A 21,349-nucleotide genomic window follows, 5' to 3' on the forward strand; every position below is an offset into this window, starting at 1 on the left:
CAAAATGAGCAGATTCTAAAACTTGTTGAACTCGAGTCCCGCGCGAGTCCCCTCGAGTTAACGCGATTTTGCAATAAGCGTGATTCAGATTATTCGCAAGTTATTTCGATCATCCGAAATAACGTGGTCGGTGAACGGAAGAAAAATCGGGCGCGATCGCGAGAACAGCCGCATATTTTCTTCCCGGAAGGTCGCGCCGTGCGTTATTTATCGCAAAATAAGGCACGAACGCCGTCGGCCATTTTCATCCGGGGAGTCTGTTAACGCGCTCCACGGTCCATATTCATATATTACCCGAAACGAGTTGTCACCGTGGTCGATCATCCGTCAAGCGGTGTAAACGCTTTAACGGGCCGTGGGCAATTCGGTTATTACGCCCGACGTTGTAATCGAACGCAGCGGGACACTGTTCGCTGCTCCCCATAGAATGCACCCCCTGGTGCACCCCCAGCGCGACCACCCCCTCCCCCCCTCTCGCCTGTGCTTGCCCGTCTCCCTATCCACCCCCGTCCTCCTCCCTCCTCTCAATTCTATCCGTCTCTCTTCCGCCCTGCGTTCCGTTCCTACGTGAGCGACGCGCGTTGTTTTCAATCGGTGACAATTCCACACCCTTCCTCACGTCCAACCACCACCTCGTGGCCACCCCCGCCCGTCATTTTATCCTCGTTTATCCCGGCCGCCATTCGGCGCCGGCCGAGCGGCTAACGCATTGGCGTTAACGCGCTAATGCGATACGTACTTTATGTCGACGGCGAGCTGCGGGGGATGGGGATGGAGACACACGCAAACATACACGCGCCTACACGCACGGGGGTTTGGGGTGTACAACAGGAGGAGGATTCGCTCGTACGCGACTAATATAACGCGATTTTGACGGTGCGATATACGTCGTGGTGCCGTAGCTTTCTCCCTCTCTCCCTCTCTGTCATTCGCACGCAAACACGCACACCCTTCCTCTCCCTCGGAATCGAAGGTGCGATCGAGAAATGCATTACCCGAATCGCAGAGATACGCGGGAATTCCTCGGTAGGCGCGTGAAGCATGCGTTGCGCACTCCACGCTTTAAAGAGGTCCCTATACTTGGTGCAGAAGACAACTAAAAAAATAAACGAGGGCCTGATTTGTTAATCACGGCTGTTATTTGCTGCATTGACATGCGCATTATTATTATTTTTTTTTTTAATCGACAATTAGTTTTTCAAAGGAACGCCCCGTCGAAAAAAAGTTGGGCTTTCGATTTCTAAATGTAGAATTCAGAAACTCTCGCGGGGTGCGCATCCCCATTTCGATCTTCATTTAATTGCCTTAACAAGCGCGATGTTTCACAAGACCCGATTCATAATAGCAACAACCTCGAGGGCTTGAATGCAGCGCTAAACAGAGGCGAGAACAGAAGAATTCAAACTAATCAGCCGCCGATCCTTTCTCGTGCCTCGCGGACGCGTCGCGGTTCCTAATGGAACGCGCGCACACGTACATACGCGCACGTGCGTGCGCGCGAGTCCCGCAGACGTGCACTTTGTCATGCAATTATCCCGAGGAGTATACGGCCGTTCCGTTGCGCGGTGAATGTTAATCTCTATTTACCGACGACGACGACGGCGGCGGACGTCGCGTCGCCGTGGCAAGGCGCGAGATAAACGTCGATAAGTTACGACACGATGTTCCCCGGCGGCGATACAGCCCCCTCGCGCGCACCTTGCACTTGCGAAAAGGTCAGTTGCAAGTCGGGAAGAGAGACGGAAAGAAGAGAAAGAGAGAGACACAGAGAGAGAGAGAGAGAGATCGCGCGGGAGTGAACCGGGAGGCGAGGGGGAGGAGAGGAAGGAGGAGGGTTTAATAGCGCGCGAGATGCGCGCCTAATGGTGCTCGCGCGGCCGCGCACATCACGTATCCTTGGACTTTGTCGTTATTAATTACCTAACCGGCGGAGCGAGGAGCGAAGATAATGCGGTTGTGCAACAGGTACCAACGCCGCACCTGCGCCTCCTCCTCCTCCTCCTCCTCCGCCTCCTCCCTCCCGCCGCGCCGTTGCATAATCGCGAGTAAGAAGCGCGCACGTGAAGTCGTACGCGAAACGGGGAAAGAAATCGATCCCTCCTCCGCCTCTTTCTCTACCCTCCCGATTTGGAGGCGCTGCGATACGTGCGTACGGAAGTGCAGCGTATCGTCGTGCGCGCGAGAGATTAAGTTTAATTAATTCAATTTACGCGATAAACGGAACGAAACGAAAAAGTCTTTTTTCTATGGAAAATGTAGGAAATTAACCGAGTGTAAATGAATTACAATATCCACTAATTATTATTTAGTAAAGTCGAGCAAAGAGTTCAAGAACTACGACAACATTAAAAATTTAACAGTTACGACAATGCGATCATTTTTATTTTTAATTTTCGATTATATTTGGATTAAAAAAAAAATCATTAACAGGAAATCGTTCAATGCTCGGAAAAATCATTGAAAAAGACTTGTTAATTTCAACATCAGAAAATTATCGCTTTGTTCCATATGCCCAAAGGTTTCAATTATCCCATTTTTCATTTCGAAAAGATATTCATTGTTCCAATGCAATCCGCTGACGTGGTTATATTCATAGGAAATTGAGTAAAATTGAAAAGAGTATTGAAAGTAGGTGACGATAGATGAGATCTTAAAGCAGAATTGCAAGATGCGAGGATATTTATCCCGCTTTTAGTCATCGATGAATAAAGGGTATCAAGAATATTAGTTTTCGATTATTCTTAAATATCCTTCATAACTGAAACAGAAAAAACGAGAGAGAAAGAGAGAGAGAGAAAGAGAATGAAACGGAAATGAGAGAAATGCTGAAACATTAGATGAAAGCTTTCACGAAGTAGAACTTGGCTGGGCAGCTTGGAATTTTGTATTTTGCAGATTAAAAACGCTCCATTGAAGTAGGTATTGCCCTCGTAATGGCGGAATTAATTTCGTCCCATACAATATGGATACACGCAATTTCTCGTCGAGCGTGCCTTTTTCGGAAGCTCTGGGAGCTAAATTAAACATTATGCATATAGCGCGCATTCAAACTGTATTTCCATAATATATGCTTCATTTTATTACATAATTTTTTTTCCTTTTTATTTATAATTACGATCGGACGCCAAATTTTCTACCGCGTTAAAAATATTATTTTCTAAAGAGATGCTTACATATTCGATAAAGTTTTATTCATCAAAATGCCTTCATTAAATTCAAGCCATCAACATAATTTGCCATTAGTTTTCATCATATGGAATCTATATACATAATCACTCCACGGTGATCACTCTGCCTTAATTAACACTGTGCAGATTTACAATCGATCACCATTCCATGTTTACGCGCATCTTTTCTTTTTTATTGCGTGTTTAACGAGAGGAACATCGATAGCGCCCACGGATTTCTCCAAAGTCTTGGACTTGGCTTTGACAATCGGTAGAAAGCGAAATTAATTACGTCGACAACAACGCGTGACGCGAACGCGACTCGCCTCTCCGGGCGTTTTTCCTCGTCTGGAAAAACTCGGCGGAAAGTCGAAGATACAGAGGGACAAAAATTTCGCCGTTTTGAAGCATGGAAATAAGTTGGAAATAAGCATGAGTAATAATTTCTAGACGATCGACGCGAGGTGGGGGGAGGAGGCAGGGGATCCGAGGAGTTTTCAAAGCGGAACAAATACAGGCACGTCGACGTGAGAGACTCAAGAGAACATTCGTTTGTTTTCATATTCCCAACGTGGCTAATTAAAAAATAACAATAAAACAATCGTGTCTAGCAACTAGCGCAAACACAATTGTATGCAATTGTGTGTTCGCAGTTTGTTTATCGATGATTGTAAGATAGTGTTCAGAAGTGTTTTGACGAGTCTAACGAATCGTTTGTCTTGTTTTACAGATTGGTATCAACCCCGGACTATTCGCGGCTTACAAGGGACATCATTACGCTGGACCTGGAAATCATTTTTGTAAGTCATTTTTTTATCACATATCTTTATTGCAAATCAATCGATGCCCATTTCGTCTAGGATGACAAAATTTAAATACGTCAAGGCGAAATAATAACGTTAATTATATATAGCACAATGAGTATATTTTAAGCTAAACTAATTTTATTATAATAAATTTATTTAATTTACTTGGCACTTAAACGCGAAAGTAATCACGTAACGCGGTCATAAATAGAAAAATAATGGAAAAAGTGTTTCGTGACGAAACTGTGAAGCCATAATAATAAATGGAAAGCGCGTGAGCAAAGGAAGAGTCTTGTAGCCACTGACAGATACCACTACCAGGACATGAATTCGCAATTCGAATTCCGAACATCCGTATAAACGAGCGCCAATGTGTCCGACAATCGCGGCGCTAACGAACCCACACCATTACCATAGTCTTGCAAGCGAGCCTCGCCTTTGCGTCTCTCGAAGTTTCCGCATAAAATTGCATAACGTTATACCCGCCCCGGGAAAATCGAGTGCGCTTTGCGCGCGCCCCGTCTTAGACGTGCTTCGAGGAGAGTAATTATCAAGTCAACGAGAAAATCAGAGTCGGCGAGAAAAATGGAAGACAGGAGGGGTGAAAGAGAGAGAGAGAGAGAGAGAGAGAAAGAATGCCGGGAGCGATTATCGTTCAGGGCCATCGCTCCAAAAAAAAAAAAAAAATCGGACGATTCATCAGCCGCGTGAAGGAAATAGAGAAAAAATATCCGCGAAATATAAACGCTGAGTTGATACAGCCAACTTTTTTGCGTTGATTAATGCGTAATCAGGACTCTGCGCGTGCGATAAATGTAAGCCGGGATTTGTAAATGAACTAAAACGACGTTGGCGAACACGGGAAAATTCGCGGATCCGGGAAAAGCGCGTCGAGAGCCTAGCAGCAGCCTCCATGATCGAGCCCTCATCTCGCGCTTTTTTTTCTGCACCGGGGAACCCAGAATCTGAAATCGCGAAGCCTGCATCGATGAGCACACAGCGAGAACCGTTGCAACGCGCATAAATCACCCACGGCACGGATGTAAAACCTACAGTTTTAATACGGCACATACCCGCCCGCCCTCCTCACCTCCCCGTATACATACGCTACGTGTTTATTTTTGCCTTGCTTTCGCAACGTCGATTAATACATTTTAATATGATTTATATGCGGCACAGCGCGAACATCATAAAAATCTTCATCAATTTCGTACAAAAGCTCACACCCGGGAGAGAAGTATGCCGAAATAATTGGGTCCTTTGTGTCGTGGTCCCCGCATGACTTGACAATTTTTCTATTAAAAGCCAGGGGAGAGTACTGACCGGTGAAAGAAAAATTTACAGAAATATTTACGGAATTTAAAAAATTCTGAAATAAACATTAACGTAAATGTGTCAGCGGAGTGCTGTCGAATACGCGCGTATATCAGGATATTAGGCATTAATGAGGAGAAGGGCCGTAATAATTCGAAGGATTAATTGTCCCCCGATCGAAGATACCGCGAGATTCCTGGTTTTCTCACTTCTCTTGGATTCGCGCGCGGCTTGATCGACGACAACGAGTTAGCTAGCCCTGGCTATCTTCGATGCAACTGCCGAAGCGCACGCACGGCACAAGCACGTGCGTATTAATGCGCCCCCATGCACAATGCATCGCTGCTGGGGGGAGGGCCCCCCCACGATTTACGTGGACCTGCACGAGTCCGCGCGCTTATCAGCGGTGAGCGCGCTATACGCATACAACATGCTTAATGTAATGTAGCCTAATATATAATATAAACGCACGGCTACCTGCAGGTTTACGCGCCCGATTATTACACTGCCATAATAGCTGGAGGCGTTTGCTTTCGTCCGAGTGTATCGCGATCAAATATTTGCCCGTACCAACGTAATGACAATATAAGATATATCGGGGACCGCGTACATAAGTAAACGCAGGTGCGGTACTATTAACGCATTGTTAATCACAGGCACGGTAACTGCGATCGCTTTTTACGCTACTTTAATTGTACCAGCAAATCGGAAGAACGAACTGTCCGACCCGAAAAAATATTATAAAATATAATATGTCAGACTGCTACATCAGTTATGATCTTTATAATCCGAACGAACTCAGCCGAACGTAAGCATTGACTTCAGTACCCTTTCACGTTAATAGCGGCGATACTTCTTTGAACTCTGTGTAGTTAGAGATCGCCTGTCGTTCGTTCCCTTATCTTCGTCCACTGCGCGGCGAGAAAATTCGAAAGGTCAGAAAGATCGCATTTCTCGCGATCTTCCTGACCTTTCTCTGAATTTCTCGACTGTTTCGATTTTCCTAACGAGTCTCCCACAAGTTTTCTCGAGTTTTTCTTTAACGATCTCGGAATACTCGAGAACGAGGTGAACCTGCACGCAAACTTTTCGACTCACGCAGAGACGGCAGGCGCGCGTTCACGCTCGCCGTTCTTACGCATGCAATTTCCGATGCGTGCACGCGCGGCGCACGCGCGACCATCCCCGTGCGCGCGTGCATCCGCTCGGGCTTTAAATAAACAATTTTCGCGCTAACGGCCTGGCCGATGCCCATTACGTACGCATGCCTCCCGCGGCGCCCGTATACGCGCTCGTACGCAATCTCGCGTATGGGGTGTCTCAAAAATCACGGCGTTTCCTTCATCTGAAAACTCGGCGATCGAGTTGGAAAGAAATCTTGCGCAAAAGTTTGAAGAGCTACTACTTTTCTTCATGACTTTCGAAAGTTTTACTTTATACCGTAAGATATAATCTCACGTATAATTAACTAAATTTTCTCAATTCTATTTTGAATGTGGTTGAAAAAAAAATGCAAATGACAATGCATTTATGTGATCGAAAAAAATATCTGCGCTCCGTTACGAGATCGGTCGATAAATCGTAGCAACGAGCAAAGAAAGCGGCCACGATTCCGCGACACCCGGTAGTTACACGCAACCCCTGCTCGCGTGTGTCACCGGCACACGCACGTGCAGCATATATGCATGCATGCACACGCGCACACATACACATGTGCACCACGGTGAAGTTAGGTGCACGCCGCTGGATTTTCCAGGGTTTTCCCAGGGTTGCGGTAGAGCGTTGAACCGGGTGGAGGGTGGGCGACGTGTAAGGGTGGAAGGGAGAGCAGAGCAGCGAGCGAGCGGATGGTGGTGGCTGAGGCGGGTGAGGAGAAGGGGGGAGGAAAAGGATGAAGAGGTGGAGGCCGCGCATGGGGAAGAGGGGTAAAGAGGGAGACAGATGGATGAAAGATGGATGAAGGGGGACGAGGAGGAGATGGAGGAGGAGGAGGGAGTGCGCGGCGAGGGAGGGAGAAACTATAATGAGTGGTGCGCGCAAGGGAGAGCGGGATAAAAAGGGGGATAGAGGGTGGTAGGCAAGCGTAGGCAAGGAGGGTGGCTGGGCGGAACGGGGGAAAAAGCAGGGTTGGTACAGGGGTAAAAAGGTTGGAAGCTGTGGCAACTGCCGTGGCGGCGGCGGCGGCGGCGGCGGCGGCGGCGGTGGTGGCGGCGGTGGCAGAGGGAGGAAGAGGGGGGTGGGAGAGAACTCTGCTCGCTGCGGATGGCGGAAGAGGGGTAGACGGGGTGGTGGATCGAGCACGACGGGTCAATTTGAGTATCCGGGGGTGTATGGGGATGAGAGGGGTTGGTGGAAGGAGGGCGGGCATGCGGACGCATGGTCCAGGGGCCTAAAGGCAGTAAACGTCGAAAAATCCGACCGCGTTCGGGCCGTTCGATGGCTCGGAAGAGGGTCGAAGCCGCGATCGACCATTACAACGCGCGAGTCGAGTATCGCGCGTCGTGCACCGGTGGTGTGCGCGGTGTAACGTCGAGAGACCGCACCGGGGATAGGGGCGAAACACACACGCGTATTGAGAGATAGAAAGAGAGAAAGAGAAAGAGAGAGAGAGAGAGAGAGAGAGAGAGAGAAAGCGCACGAGAGAGGGCGAGAGGGAAAAAGAGAGAGACGCGGGGCTCTTTTCCGTAATTTCGGGGTGAGCCGGCAGGGTCGATTAACGGGGCCGTGATTCACCCGTTAGATCGGTAAGGAGGAAGTTCGCTCGCGTTCGTTCGCGCGCGCGTCGGAGATCTCGCGCTGTATTTCGATCTGTTTTCTTAATCCTCGCAGTCGCAGTGGAGTACGTGAGACGAGTGTTTCACCTTGTTGATCTTCGTAGTGATTTCTCATCGGAAGAGCTGGAAACTCCTTCTCCGAAGTGAAAACTTTACGACGATTCGCGATCACTTTTGTGTAACTCTGCCCAACAAATTTTGCACACACGCTCGCGGCGCGGCGGCCGAGTGCCTAATGGCCAAGGATGTATAATGCTCACGACATTCTTGAAGGCGTTGTAATCATGTGAGAAAAGTACATTTACATATTTGTTACGTGCACCCCCTTCAACACTTATGTGACGCATGCTCATGTAACGTTGTAGAAATTCGAGTTCCAGCAGTTAAACTGGTTGAACGGCGCCTTAGTCGAGAATTACCTACAATTAGAGCGTTCCGAGGTTCAACAAAGTTTAACGGATACAATTGTATAGTTGCGAATCGCTCGTTAATTCAGAAATCCCCGACGACGCTCTCATTCATATTTCCACCTTCGCGCTTGCCAGGCTTGCCTCCTTTTTGCCAATTTTATCAACTTCGCGTTCTTAGTGATATCGCTGTGATACGTTAAGCGTAAACTAGTTTCGCGGCATTCAAATTCAAATGCACTCGACTCGTTCCATGCAGGCGGATCTGTTACACGTAGTTGTCCGGTTCAACACCATCGTGCCGTATTTTACAATGTGTTATAATCATGTTACCGCAATGTTACTGCAGATAAACGTACGCATCGTGAAACGCCCCTATCCGTGAATACATAATATTATCTATTTGTATTATGAAAGATATCTCAGAGCCATCATATTTTCTCTCGTTATAGCTGTTGCGATGAATGCAGAATGCCTTTGGCTGCTGGAAATTTGGGGAGCCCGCTGCATTAAATATGCCGTTACGCTTTGATGAATTTAATTCAGGATTAAGTTCGTTTAAAACGGTAAAAGTGTTAAAAAAAAAATATCAGATTTACTCGTCGTCATTGAAAGTCGACACTTTGTACTTCGCAACGTAAAGTAACTTGGATCTTCTTTGCGAGAAATGTTTCGCTCCTAATTCTAAACTCCGCAAATTGCAGCTAAAAACAAAGGCATCTCGCGAGTGGCATCTATACGCAAACAAACTACGCAGCGCCAAAATTCTATGTGCCGTACACTCGAAACTTGCTCTTCCCGCGATCTCGCAACGTCTTCATTCACCTAGGAATTTTAAGGTGAATTAGAGATGCTGACGTAACTGCCTCGCGGGCATATAAATTTAAAGGGTTCCGATTAAGATTTTGTCTCCTCGCGCCCGGAGAATCGTGCATATTTGATTGAATGTAACCCGCGAAAGGAGTCCCGGCAAAGTTTCGAACTTCCCTCCCGCGAACTGCGGAGAACATCTGAAAACGGGTTAAGGGTCGGAAGTTTCGCGCCGCCGCTTGCCGCGCGCGCAGTTTATATCCCCCGGAATGTTGAGGGAAAAAGTTTCTCCCGGCAAGGACGCAACTGGTTCGAAGATTTCCCCGCCGGCGATGACTCGATTCCGCGAAATTGCCAAACGCATCGCGATGCCGACACTTGGCGTGATTATCGTCCCGGTGAGCTCTCCTCGCTGATTGCGACATCGTAATTCAGGGTCTTACCTAAATTGCTCAAACTGTAGCTCAAACGTGTCAAATTGAAAAGTATCACGCACGATTCTCTATCATGCGCGGTCGTGGAAGAAAACAAACAAACAACTTGCCGAAACCGCTTTAGTTAACAAATGAATTTGAAACACTATTATCTTTATAAATATTAATATATACGTAAGTTATGATACACAGAATAATTAATACGTTAAAAAGTACATTAGAAACGTATAAGACGATTTAAACCGCTTAGCAAAACGGTAGTTGCTGTCCGTTATGCGCATAATTTTGATTTAATATCGAAATATTGTACAAGCGTGTTCTAAAGTACATGTTCTAGACGTTACTTCACGTTTCAGCCTATGCAATGCTGAATCATGACACTCGCGAGGTCGTATCCAAGATTGCGCCCGAAGGCGTTCGGAGAGACTTTTTCCTCTCGCAATCGATTGCGACGACCCAATCTACACGGTGATTTTTTTCGCGCGATGCAAAATATGCGCAACGAGCGTAGTTTCGTGGATATCTCATCTTCGCAAATATTTCCGACGTATTGTTGATTTTTCTATGCGACGCCCGCGTTCGTTTATCCCCGCACGATTTACGAAAAAAAAAGGAAGGAGGTGGGAGGGGATGGAAAAAAAAAGAAAAATCCTCGACACGATGGAAAACTCGAACGAGACGCGTTCCGGAAGATTTCGCTTTTATCGCGCGCAAATATTTCTTCGCCGGTGACGGACGTCGAACGCACACGCGACGTGCAGTGTATTCGGTCGATGACCCACTTCGCGCGCGAAGTTACTCGGACGGTACCAAAATTGGACTTGATTGATCGACTTTATTATTTAGCCCTGTCAACCACATTCTGCAGCTGGAATTTAAATCACGCTAAAATCGGAGGCTGCGCACCGTCATCCGTCCGTTATTATAACTATCTTAATTTACAACGAACACAGAAAACTCAAGCGAACACAAGACGATTAATTGCTGACAATTTTCATTTGTTGACCTCGAGCGTGCCGCGCTCTCTACCTTAAAAATAATACATTGCTTAAAAATCTCAATAATAATTGAACGTATAATTAGAATGATGATATACGCTAGTTATAATTATATCAATTTGATAAAGCGGAATTTAAAATACACTGCTGGAAAAATTAATATATAAATAATATATTTGTCTCGAGTGATAATTTTTCCTTTCAAAATATCGTACAAGATTTCTCTTAAAAGTGTCATATTCGTACTTTTATTTTTATTTAACATCTCGCCTTCATCTCACGTTTAACATCTCATGTTACTTTCATTGTTATTAGAAACCGTGCTGCTATTATAAAACTCTGTCATCTGTTATCCAATTAACTATAATTTAGCGAATCTTTGTCGCGTCGCGAAACTTTCGACGAGTCCTCGTAGTAGAAGAGTTTCAAAGAAGGTAGTAGGTGTAACACGCGCGAGCGAGCGAGCGAGCGAGCGAGCGACGAGTTTCGCGACGAATTGCTGCCGTCGCGGTCGTCGCCTCTCTCGAAAGTCCGCGAAGGAAAAACTTTTTCTCGGCCAAAGGCGCGCGTTGTCGATCGACGGGAGAGACGGCGGCGATGGGGCTGCTCTCGCGACACGGCACAGCACTCGGGGGCACTCGGTCGCCGACCCAGTTCGCCGTCGGCAGTGTCGTGAAAGAGAGAATGAGAAGGAGGGAGAGGAGATTTTTCGAACGGCGCGCGAAAGTTGAACGTGACCGGCGAAACTTTTCGTGGTCGTGCCAAGCCGAGTCTCCGCGACGCCGGGCGACGCGACGCGAGGCGAGGCGATGCGACGCGACGCGACGCGATGCGACGCGGCGTACACAAGTGCGCGCACCACCAGTCATCGGTTCCGGACGGACCGACCGACCGACCGACCGACCGACCGACCGACCGACCAACCACCCTCGCCCTCGACGGCGACCTCGACCCCCGCCGACAGGGGTCCAACTTGTTGTAAGAGACCCTCGGAGAGTTGGCCGTGCGCCGCGTCGCGTCGCGTCGCGTCGCCACGTCGCGACGACCGGCCTAACAAGGGTAAACTAGTCGGCATTACCGAGGGAAATGTCGATTGCGCACGAATCATCCGCGACAGCTGCGCGAAATATCGCAGATAGCTCTTCTCGCGGCGCGGCGGCCGGCCGAAATCGTCTTTGTCTCGGAGAGGCCCGAGGCGACGAAATTCCCAGCGACGAAATTACTTTGCACTGCCGTGCAGCTATAATTAAAGTGACATAGATAAATAAATCTGTAATGAAATGAAAATATATCTTTTCTCGCGAATATGTGGTGCTAATAAATACAGGTTTGAAAATGTCTCTTTGAAGGGATAATTTTTAAAATATTCTCATCATAGATTATAATTTTACATCCCGCAATATTTTTAAAACGCAGAAATAATGCAAAAGTTTTATATTTTCACAGAAAATACGTCGTAATACATCGCGAATGATTGAATCAAATATGTATTTAATAAAGCGTTGAAATAAATGTGATAAATTAAGGCTAATTGCATTTTGTGAATTTTTAAATTGTATTAAATCTATAATCCACAAAGCACGAGCGTAATATATTACGAATATTATCTCTAGAGGCGAATTACTTGTGTGGCACGTGTACGCAATAAATCTAAGGAAAATTGTGAGCGTTTAAGCGCAAGATACGCCGGGCTATATCCCTCTCGACAACGTTATCAATGTTTCACGAGTTGCGTACGCATCATAGAGTTAGGACAATGCATAACGGTGCGCGGGTATACTATTTCAAATCATATTTTTGTTCCTTTTTTCACAAGGACGTTCCCAAATAAAAGTTTTCGCGTCGAATTCGCGGCCATATCAATTCGGGGGAGTGTTTTCACGCAAATATAAAACATTTTACTTTTTTATCGCTTTCAACCGATTCCGAGATTGTCGTGTGGTTATTTTATAACCGCCGTGTATATACACGTGCGGCAATCCTTTACCCGCGCGGCCGTCGCGCCGCTCCGCGCCGGTTCGATAGTTCACGGCACTCGGTCGAAGTTTTCTATCGGAGAAACTTTTTTCCCCGGTGAGAGAGAAGAGCGTTCTTAAGGGGTCATGACATCGCTCGGAGCTTTCGCACCGAGATTATCCTCCCCGCCGCCTATCGATAATCGATTATGCGAGCCGATGGTCGCACGTGAGAACCTCAAGGCTGATGTTATACGTGAAGTACAACGGGAAACACAAACTGCCTTCGCCCCGTTGTTGTTGTTGTTGTTGTTGTTGTTGTTGTTTTGGAGCGACGTTAGATAATAACGACCCACATAACGAACGGAACTTGTCTAATATCTTGTTGTGTGAGCTTTCTTCTCTTGCGTGATTCCGTTTTATTTCTCTTGTCCATTAACGACAATAGTGGAGAGAGTGAGAGAGAGAGAGAGAGAGAGAGAGAGAGAGAGTGTGTGTGTGTGGTGTGCGTTAAACAATTACACTTTTCAAACGTAGAAGAAAAATAAAGTTTAAGATAGAGAAATTTCTCATTCGTATCAATGCGCGACTGTTGAATTTCAATATTTCACACATATCACCTCTCGCGCGGTTCATCCGCGCGCGCGAGATGTATTATGAGAAAGATTTTAGCACGTTCCGCGAATATCCCCATCGTATTCTGTCGCAATCGTAACGAAATCACGCGGATAATCCAATTCCGTATCACACGTTTATGTGGTCGAATCGAATTAAGGCGCGTAATGTCAGAGATTTTACGGGAGATAATTATAGTTACGCGGATCAATTTTTATTAGTTTCGGTGAACGAGTTTAGTGATGAAGCAGCGCGCGCTACGTTACTCCGTTCGAGCAGAAACCGTTCGGAACATCTGCGGTTCGAGCAAGTTTTTCGTTATTTATTTTCGCACTACGTTAATTAACAGATCGCAGACGTAATTAAGAGAATGCCAAGTCGGTGGAAAAGAAAGCGCGCGTTCGTTTCGGGTACGTCCGATACATCGATAGGAGCCCAAGTTTCTAATCGATAAGTCACGTTCCACTTGCGCGAGCGTATCGAGACGCTTCGGTAATTTCAATTTTCCCAGGCGCGATGATAAATCTTTCCGACGCGTAATTGCCGCGGGCGGCATAAAACGATACGCCGCCGGTAAATTAAATCGTAAGTGGAAAGTAGTTAAGGTCCTCCATTCGTCGCGCGCGCGGCACAGACAGTGGATGAAGTGATTATTGTCGGAATGCGGTCAGGCGAGTACGGAGAATGAGTACTCACGGGTACACTTCGTTTCCCATGTTTTCTTTCTCTGCGATTCGGGTAATTTATCGTCGTAACTGCAAAGAGAGAAGAGTAAACCGCCGACCGTGCGCGCCGCCGCCGCCGCCGCCACCGCCGCGCCGCGCCGCGCCGCGCGCGCATCGGGTATATACCGTACATAATCCCGCTAAACGAAAGGAAACGTAAGCAAACCGACGTGCAGCGGTCCATTGAGAATTTATAGGCGGATTTATTAGTCATTATCGTGACCACCCAGACCGGTCGAACGCGACTATTGGCACGAATACGCGGGAGATAATAATTAGAAGGTATAACACGTTCGAATTAATTGCGGTACGCGATAAAGTTTAATATTCTTCGAAAAATAGTCGATACAATCGAAACAACTTGCACGTTCTCACCTTCTTCGTATCTTACTTTAATCTTGATGTGTCTGTATTACTCAAATTATATACCATTAACGTGCCGATATTTCAAAAAGAAAATTGTTTATTATCAGATACGGAAATAATTTGCTCAATACGTATATGAAGTAAAATCAAATATCACAAGTTTATTACGTGATATCTCTTTCGGTAGTGCGAAACCTTAATGGCATAATATCGACCACGTGAAAATCAACGTAATAATTGAAGTGTGAAGAAGAATGCGGATAGTGATGGCATCGACACTCTGCAAAATTGTTGCATCTCTCACGCAAGACGACAGAAATAAATAATACTAGAAAATAATATCTTAAACAAAGAAATCGTCCTTGTACAAGGACCAGATGCATTAAGGAGTTAATATGATATCTAAAGGGCGACGTCGCGATATTCTACCCGGGGCACTCGCACTCCGCTTGAGAATTGCGGCTGGTTATTGCTTCGAGGACCATCACTAGACGCAAGACCGTCCTTTGGCGGTCGGTTGCCGTAGGTGGCAACGAAGGAGGTGGCGAAGAAGGAGGTGGTGTACGTTGAGGCAACACGATAGTGTAGTGGTAACTATAATGAGTGGCGGTTGTGTGTGTGTATGTGTGTGAGTAAGGCGAAGAGAGAGAGAGAGTGAGAGAGAGAGAGAGAAAGGGTGAGAGGAACGAAGGCGAGGGAGCGCAAGGGCGAGGGGTTGAGTCGAGCAAGGGCGAGATGGGCGAAGGGTGCCGCGTTGAGTGGTGAAGAGAGAGAAGGGTCGGGAGAGCGGGAAGGGCGAGTGTGGGAAAACGTGTAGCCTCAGCCTCCACCCTTTTCCACCCACCGACCACCCTGTCGCTGCTGCTCGGTCCAAGAGGGGCGGAAGAGGAGGAGAAAGAGGAGGAGGAGGAGGAGGAGGAGGAGGCGGCAGAGGGCGAACAGGGAGGACAGGGGATGGTTAGGGGGTGGTGAGCAGGAGGAAAAAGGGAACTCTGGGGCTGCCGAGGGGGGCACGACGAAGGGAGAGGGGTTGTCGCACGCCTATCCGCTCGATAGCAGCTTACAGTCCGTACACGTTCACTACCTCCCTAGAATTTAGTGCCCTCTGTCTCTTTTTCTTTGCTTCTTTCAAAATTTCGTCCGAAAAAGACACGTCGGTGACCAGCGAATGCATGCAACGTTGAGATTTCGTCCGGTCGCTGTACGCGCCTTACTTTCCGGCTTTGGAGCGTCTTTCTCTCAGGCGTGATTGAACACGATCCACTAGCTACCAACCGAGGATGTTTGTTAAAAATATGAGATCTAGGACTTTCTTTATCATCCCTACGGAAGCCGAGTTACTTAGTTGAGCGAATTTTATTTCCCACGACGTTACTTTGTACATCTTAGAGTGTATACTCGTACAATTTAGAAAAGAATGTCTAAAGATTAAGCGTCGCGCAAAGGTTAGATTTTTAAACTCAAGATTAGATTGTTTTTAATTCTGTTTTCACGTGATCGCCGGTTTCAGTCCAAAAAAAAAAAAAAAAAATGAAAAAAATGGCATTGAAGAAAGTATTAGGTGGACAGTAGGTTAGGGTCATCCGAACGGTCGGAAGAAAAGAGCGTCCAAAGAGAAAGTACTATGTTGGCTATCGGATGACGATTATACAGAGAACGCCTGTTTCTTACCTTTGGCGCCTTTGTGAAACTGTATCCCGCTGTGTCTCGGATAACAGAGACGTCGGTGGAATTACTGCCGAGAGACGCAGGCGGCCCTAGGCGCGAAAGCCTGAAGATCTCCCGCTTGAATCGCCCCGGAAGGACGTTTCTCCCTATTATCTCGTTTTAACAGCCGGACGGTGGCGGCGTATCGGACGAGGAAAAAGTCGCTTCAAAGTCGCACGCGAGCGACCGAATTCGCTTTAAACGCGCCAACCCCTCGGCGCGTTTTAATTAAAAAAATATTCTCGGCCCTACGCGAGCACAAAAGCTGAAATTACTCGAGAAGCGGGCGACGACACCCGAGTAAGAAAGAGAGAAAGAGAGAGGGGGGGGGGAAGAAGAAAGAGTAAAGAAAGAAAAAGCATCCGACGTCTTGAGACTTTCGCGCGGGGATATCATTAAGCACACCTGGATGTAATACGTGCTCGTTCGCAAATTGTGGCACTGAGATATACCCGCCTCTTCCTCTCGCCAGCCCCTTTCCTCACCCCTTTCAACTCCCCCTCATCCCTGAGACGCAGGCGGCGTGGGAAAAAGAGAGCAACGTCAGAACTTGCTCTCGACCGTTTCCTAGGTCGCCGCCGACGGGTCTTCGTCCTGGAAAACCCTGAAAATTGATTTTCCAGGCGCGGTCTCCCGCGTTACCCACGCACAGGTCTCTCTCGGTTGCATCGATTTTCACCTGGCTTCCCCCTGTCCGCTACCCTCCTCTCTCTCTCTCTCTCTCTCTCTCTCTCTCTCTCTCTCTCTCTCTCTCTCCATCCACCGTATATCCCTTCTCGTACTCTCTCCTACCGCTACCTCGTTGCTCGCCATCGCCACCGACTCAAACCAAGCGTTCATTCAGAATCCGAAAGGAAAAAAAGAAGCGAAATCTAGGTCAATGGAGGTTTGAGAAATTTGCGATAGTCGTCACGACCGCCGCCGTTTCGTTGCGGCTTGCCGTTCGTCCGAGCGACGAGCGAGGAATTTCGTTCGTGTCGATTTCACGCTGTTTCAAACGCGAATATACTCGTCGATCGAGAAATTCACGCATTTGATAAAGCGCGAAACTAACAATGCTCGTCGACGTTCACCGATGACGATTAAGATGTCCAAGGTGAAATAGATTTATCTCTGCGACGAATCTCTATCGAACGTTTCGCGTATTCACAATTGACGTGGTGCGAAACGCAGCAGCTTCGTTTCACGGACGAAAACCTCCCTCTTTTAATTATTCGCATTATGGACATCCAGCGAAAACGGTTCCCTTATCCGACAGGGAGAAACCGGAAGAAACGACGGTAGCGAAAGTCGCGGGAAGAGCCGCGATAATTTACTTTACTGCCGTGTTGGAAAAATCTTACACGACTGCGAGCGATCCGCGCAACGAGTTAGCGGCCATTTAGATAATAAACTGTACATTTCGCGCTAAATGATAGCCAAGATCCCCGCGGCTCCCTCGCTCATCGTTACCGTTGTCTGGAAATGAAGGAGGAGGGTCGGGTCCCCGCGCATTAGAAAAATATCAAGGGCGATATTTCTTCTCGAGAGCGTTGCTCGCCGCGCCTTTCGTAACCGAGTACGAGACCCCTGGAGGAAGAAGTAGAAACGGGCGAGAAGAAAAATGCGATACGTAGGGTCCTGTTGCTTCGCTCTCTCTGATGTCCGGAATTCTATAAAGCGACTTAAGGAGGACGTACCGCGACGGCTTTCAAGTCCAAAAGTTCGGAAAGTTTGCACGAGACCGCGGTATCCCGCGTTGTTTTGACTATATCGCAATATGATGGACCTTGGAAAATCACGTTGAGAAAATACTTGTTGCGGACATCCTTAGAAACAATAGAAACTCATTCGGTACGACGCGCGACGTGACGAATTGTCGGCTTCTCTTGGGGAAGAACTATTTAGGTATGTGCAAAGTTCTGGTGATTTATTTCACAGAGGGGCAACTTTCAGGTGTGCTGGTCCCATTGTCTGTGTACGTGGCTCCGTCTTTATTATAATTTTCAAAACAATGAAAAACAAATTTAGCTAAGAAAAAGAGAAGTTCAGTACCTATTGATAGTATTCAAAAAGATTTTATCGAGTAAAAAAGTTAATGAGTTACGCGTGAAAGCATTGAAAGCAAAACCAACAACTTTTTTTCAAACTTATCACATCATCGCCATGCACGTGTTTTGCTGTGTGCTTCAGCCGTCTTGAATCAAATTCAAAAAGCAAATAATGATTAGTATGTAACTTATCAACTTTCATACGGAAAAAACAATTTTGCTGAAATACAGATCTGTAAATAATTATGTTGAATCATTTAAAAAATTGTATAGGATGTTTATCAAACTGTTTGCAGTAACATCATCGTACTTGAGCGTCTTACTTAATTATTTTAATTGTTCAACATAAAATTATTTTTCTGATCTGTATCTAACTAAATTTATATAGATGCTGCAATCAAATTGTTTTTTTCCATCTATGTTTACTTGGGAAAATATTTTTCATAAATGCTATATAACACTTCACTTTTGCAAAGATTGAGCTATGAAATCTATCTTTGTTTTATTATAAAAATTAGTAGAAAGACGACGCTGCTGCGCATAAATAGACAATAGAACCAACATACTTGAAATTTGCGTTTCAAATAAGACGCCGGAATTTTTGCACATAAACACTGAAAAAAAATGCTATAATGTGAATTAAAATAGTTTGATGCAATTAAAAATCGAATCAAAAACTGTCATTAATATATATAGTTGACTCAACTAAATCTTACTCGCTCAATTATATTTGTTATTGTCTTCGCTTTAAATCTTTTTGTTTCAATATTGTTATTGAAGTAACGAAATATTTACACTTATAATCTAAGGATGATTCAACATTTTTTTCTCTATACCTAATAAAATAATTAAAAACTATGTAAATTTCTCTTTTCTGTGAAAGAGAATTATTCTCGGCTGTCGCACGCGAAAGATATATTTAAGATCGTTACATATGATATGCATGTAAAATTAGGAAGTTGGGATTTATGAAGAACTGCAGCTAATATTCCCTACATCAGACTGTCAGCGAATATTATTAATGTGATTAATTTGCGATGCTAAATGAGATCATACTAGAATTAATTATACGGATATTTTCGGTTTATAGATTGGAAATATTATCTTCAGATTTCACATATTGCACATCGATTATGTATCAAGTTGCACGGTTCAGAGATATCCATTAATAAAAATATGTTACGGTAAAAATATATATACGTAAATTATTTGCGGAAACAATGGTTCCATATTACAAAAAAATATTTGCATTGATATTAATATTTATGACGTATACCTTTCCGTATTTTATTTTTACTTTTAACGGCATTATCAGATATTTTAAAAATTTATATCTTTTGCGTATTTTTTCATTTGTTGAAAAAATTAAATCCCCCAAACCAATACTTGGTATTATCAACGCCGGTATCACTAATCGTATTAGTTGCAAAAATTTTCAAAAACAGCAACAGCCCCGGCAGAATTTGTTTCACGGAGATATAATTCATGAAGACTGTCCGCGACAGAGGGAACCGGCGTTTTGAATATTTTTTTCTCGCTCGGAGCATTCTCAAATTTCCCATAAATTACCATAATTTCCAGCCCCAAGAAAAATAGGAGACTCGCGTCCGGGATCACGTAGAATTCCAAGTTCCACCCCCGATTACGTCCGTATCAGAGACGAGTCACAATTTACGGACGACCCGACCACCGACGCTGCGCGGGAACGAGCGCATTTGCTTTCCATCGACGTACGGGAGGGGGAGGAGGGAGGAACACACTTTTCACACCCTCGCTCGAAACACCATAAAGCACCCGGCTAGGCGGGAAGGTCGAGCGAAGTCAAGTTGGGTTAGGTTAGCGTCGTGAATGACGGAGGAGGGTCGCGTTTCGCCCCGATAAAGTTTGTTCGATCGGCCGTTAGTCTCCTTCTTATGGCCCGTTCGCCGCGGCAAGCTTTAAGCTACGTCCATACTAAAACTCGCGAGCATTGCTCGCCAACGGCATGAGCATTTCGCGAGAAAATCGCGAATTTTCGAAGAAAAAGAAAAAACCAAAGAGACGCATACATGTGTGACAAGACGTAGAAACTGATGGCGAAAACTTTCCAAGATATGCCTTCGATTCTTTCACGCATTTGCCAATTGCTAAAATTTGTCTTATCACCTACGCCTTAGATTTATGCTAATTATACACACATTTATTATTCTCAAAAGGACTTTACCGGGGTCGCGGCTCCACGATGTGGGACCGGCATTACATACACGTGCGGTTCGTGCCTTTTCCCGCGGACTTGGAGGTCGGGCACGTTGTGCCGGAAAGCGTGCAACGGCCGCGGACGAGCGTTTAACTTTGTTCCGAAGTTCTCCAAGGTCGTGCCGGCGCGGCGCGCCCGTTGTAGGTCGGTGCCACTGGAGTAAAGCAGCGCGGAGAGAGAATTTCCCGAGGCCGCGTCATAAATCTCTATCTGCTGCCTGGGGGTAAACGTTCGCGGGATAGACTTTGGCGACGATTGTAATTTCGCGCCACCGGGGTGTTGTCTCACCCCCACGTGTACGCGAACACGTGTGAGTGTCCGTGTACCTGTACCGCCGAGAGCGAGCAAAAGATTTATCTGGTCCGGGACTTTCTTTTCTCTCACGCGAACGGGGACGAGCGATCCTTATTGCTCCAGCGCTTGTGGCGTAAATAAATTTATTATCGATGTGGCGTAAACGCGGAAGGGTGCTCTAATTTATGAACCTTTTTGTTAACTTCTTTGAAAGTTAACAAACTTTTCAAGAGAGTCGCACGCAGTACCTGGGAGATTTTATTTTCGATCGATGGGGATGATAGAAGAGGTGATTGCAGCGTGACGTTTTCTTTTTTTCTTTTTTTTTTTTCCATAATACATCTCTCGGTAATAATATTTTTAATCGCATTTCGACATTACTGCAGACATAAAATATCCGTCTTTGCGGATATATTTTAATTTTATTTGGGATTAAACTTTAACTTCTAAGTGATTATGGCAGGCGATTAGCGTAACGCAAGACGTTCAATTCTGCGACACGACGTGACGCGAAAATGGATTAACGAAGTGAGACTTCAACGCGTAAATAATTTATTTGTAGAAGCTAAATCAACCTTCACGAGCGGCGAGCGATTATCCTTAGTCGCACGAGCATGGTGAACTCATAATCCCGCTTTATGTACAAAGTAGGAGAAAAAAAAAAATTCGACCCACGCCTGACCCCAAACTATTTAATCCTTTTCCATCGAT

The 21,349-nt window shown here is 45.9% G+C and overlaps 2 protein-coding genes across 3 annotated transcripts in view; one reads left to right on the forward strand and one right to left on the reverse strand.

The window, feature by feature from the left end:
- LOC105205288 overlaps positions 1-21,349 on the reverse strand; it is a 136,353-nt gene that overhangs the window by 109,352 nt on the left and 5,652 nt on the right. The window lies entirely within an intron of this gene.
- The window catches only part of LOC105205270 (atrophin-1), a 121,849-nt gene that overhangs the window by 83,533 nt on the left and 16,967 nt on the right, over positions 1-21,349 (forward strand). For both annotated transcript variants that reach the window (XM_011174617.3, XM_039447222.1), the window contains exon 6: positions 3,898-3,967. In XM_011174617.3, the coding sequence (XP_011172919.2) occupies positions 3,898-3,967 (70 nt within the window). The remainder of the gene's footprint in view (positions 1-3,897; positions 3,968-21,349) is intronic.

The sequence above is a fragment of the Solenopsis invicta genome, chromosome 3 (assembly GCF_016802725.1).
Source record: "Solenopsis invicta isolate M01_SB chromosome 3, UNIL_Sinv_3.0, whole genome shotgun sequence".
Lineage (NCBI taxonomy): Eukaryota > Metazoa > Arthropoda > Insecta > Hymenoptera > Formicidae > Solenopsis > Solenopsis invicta.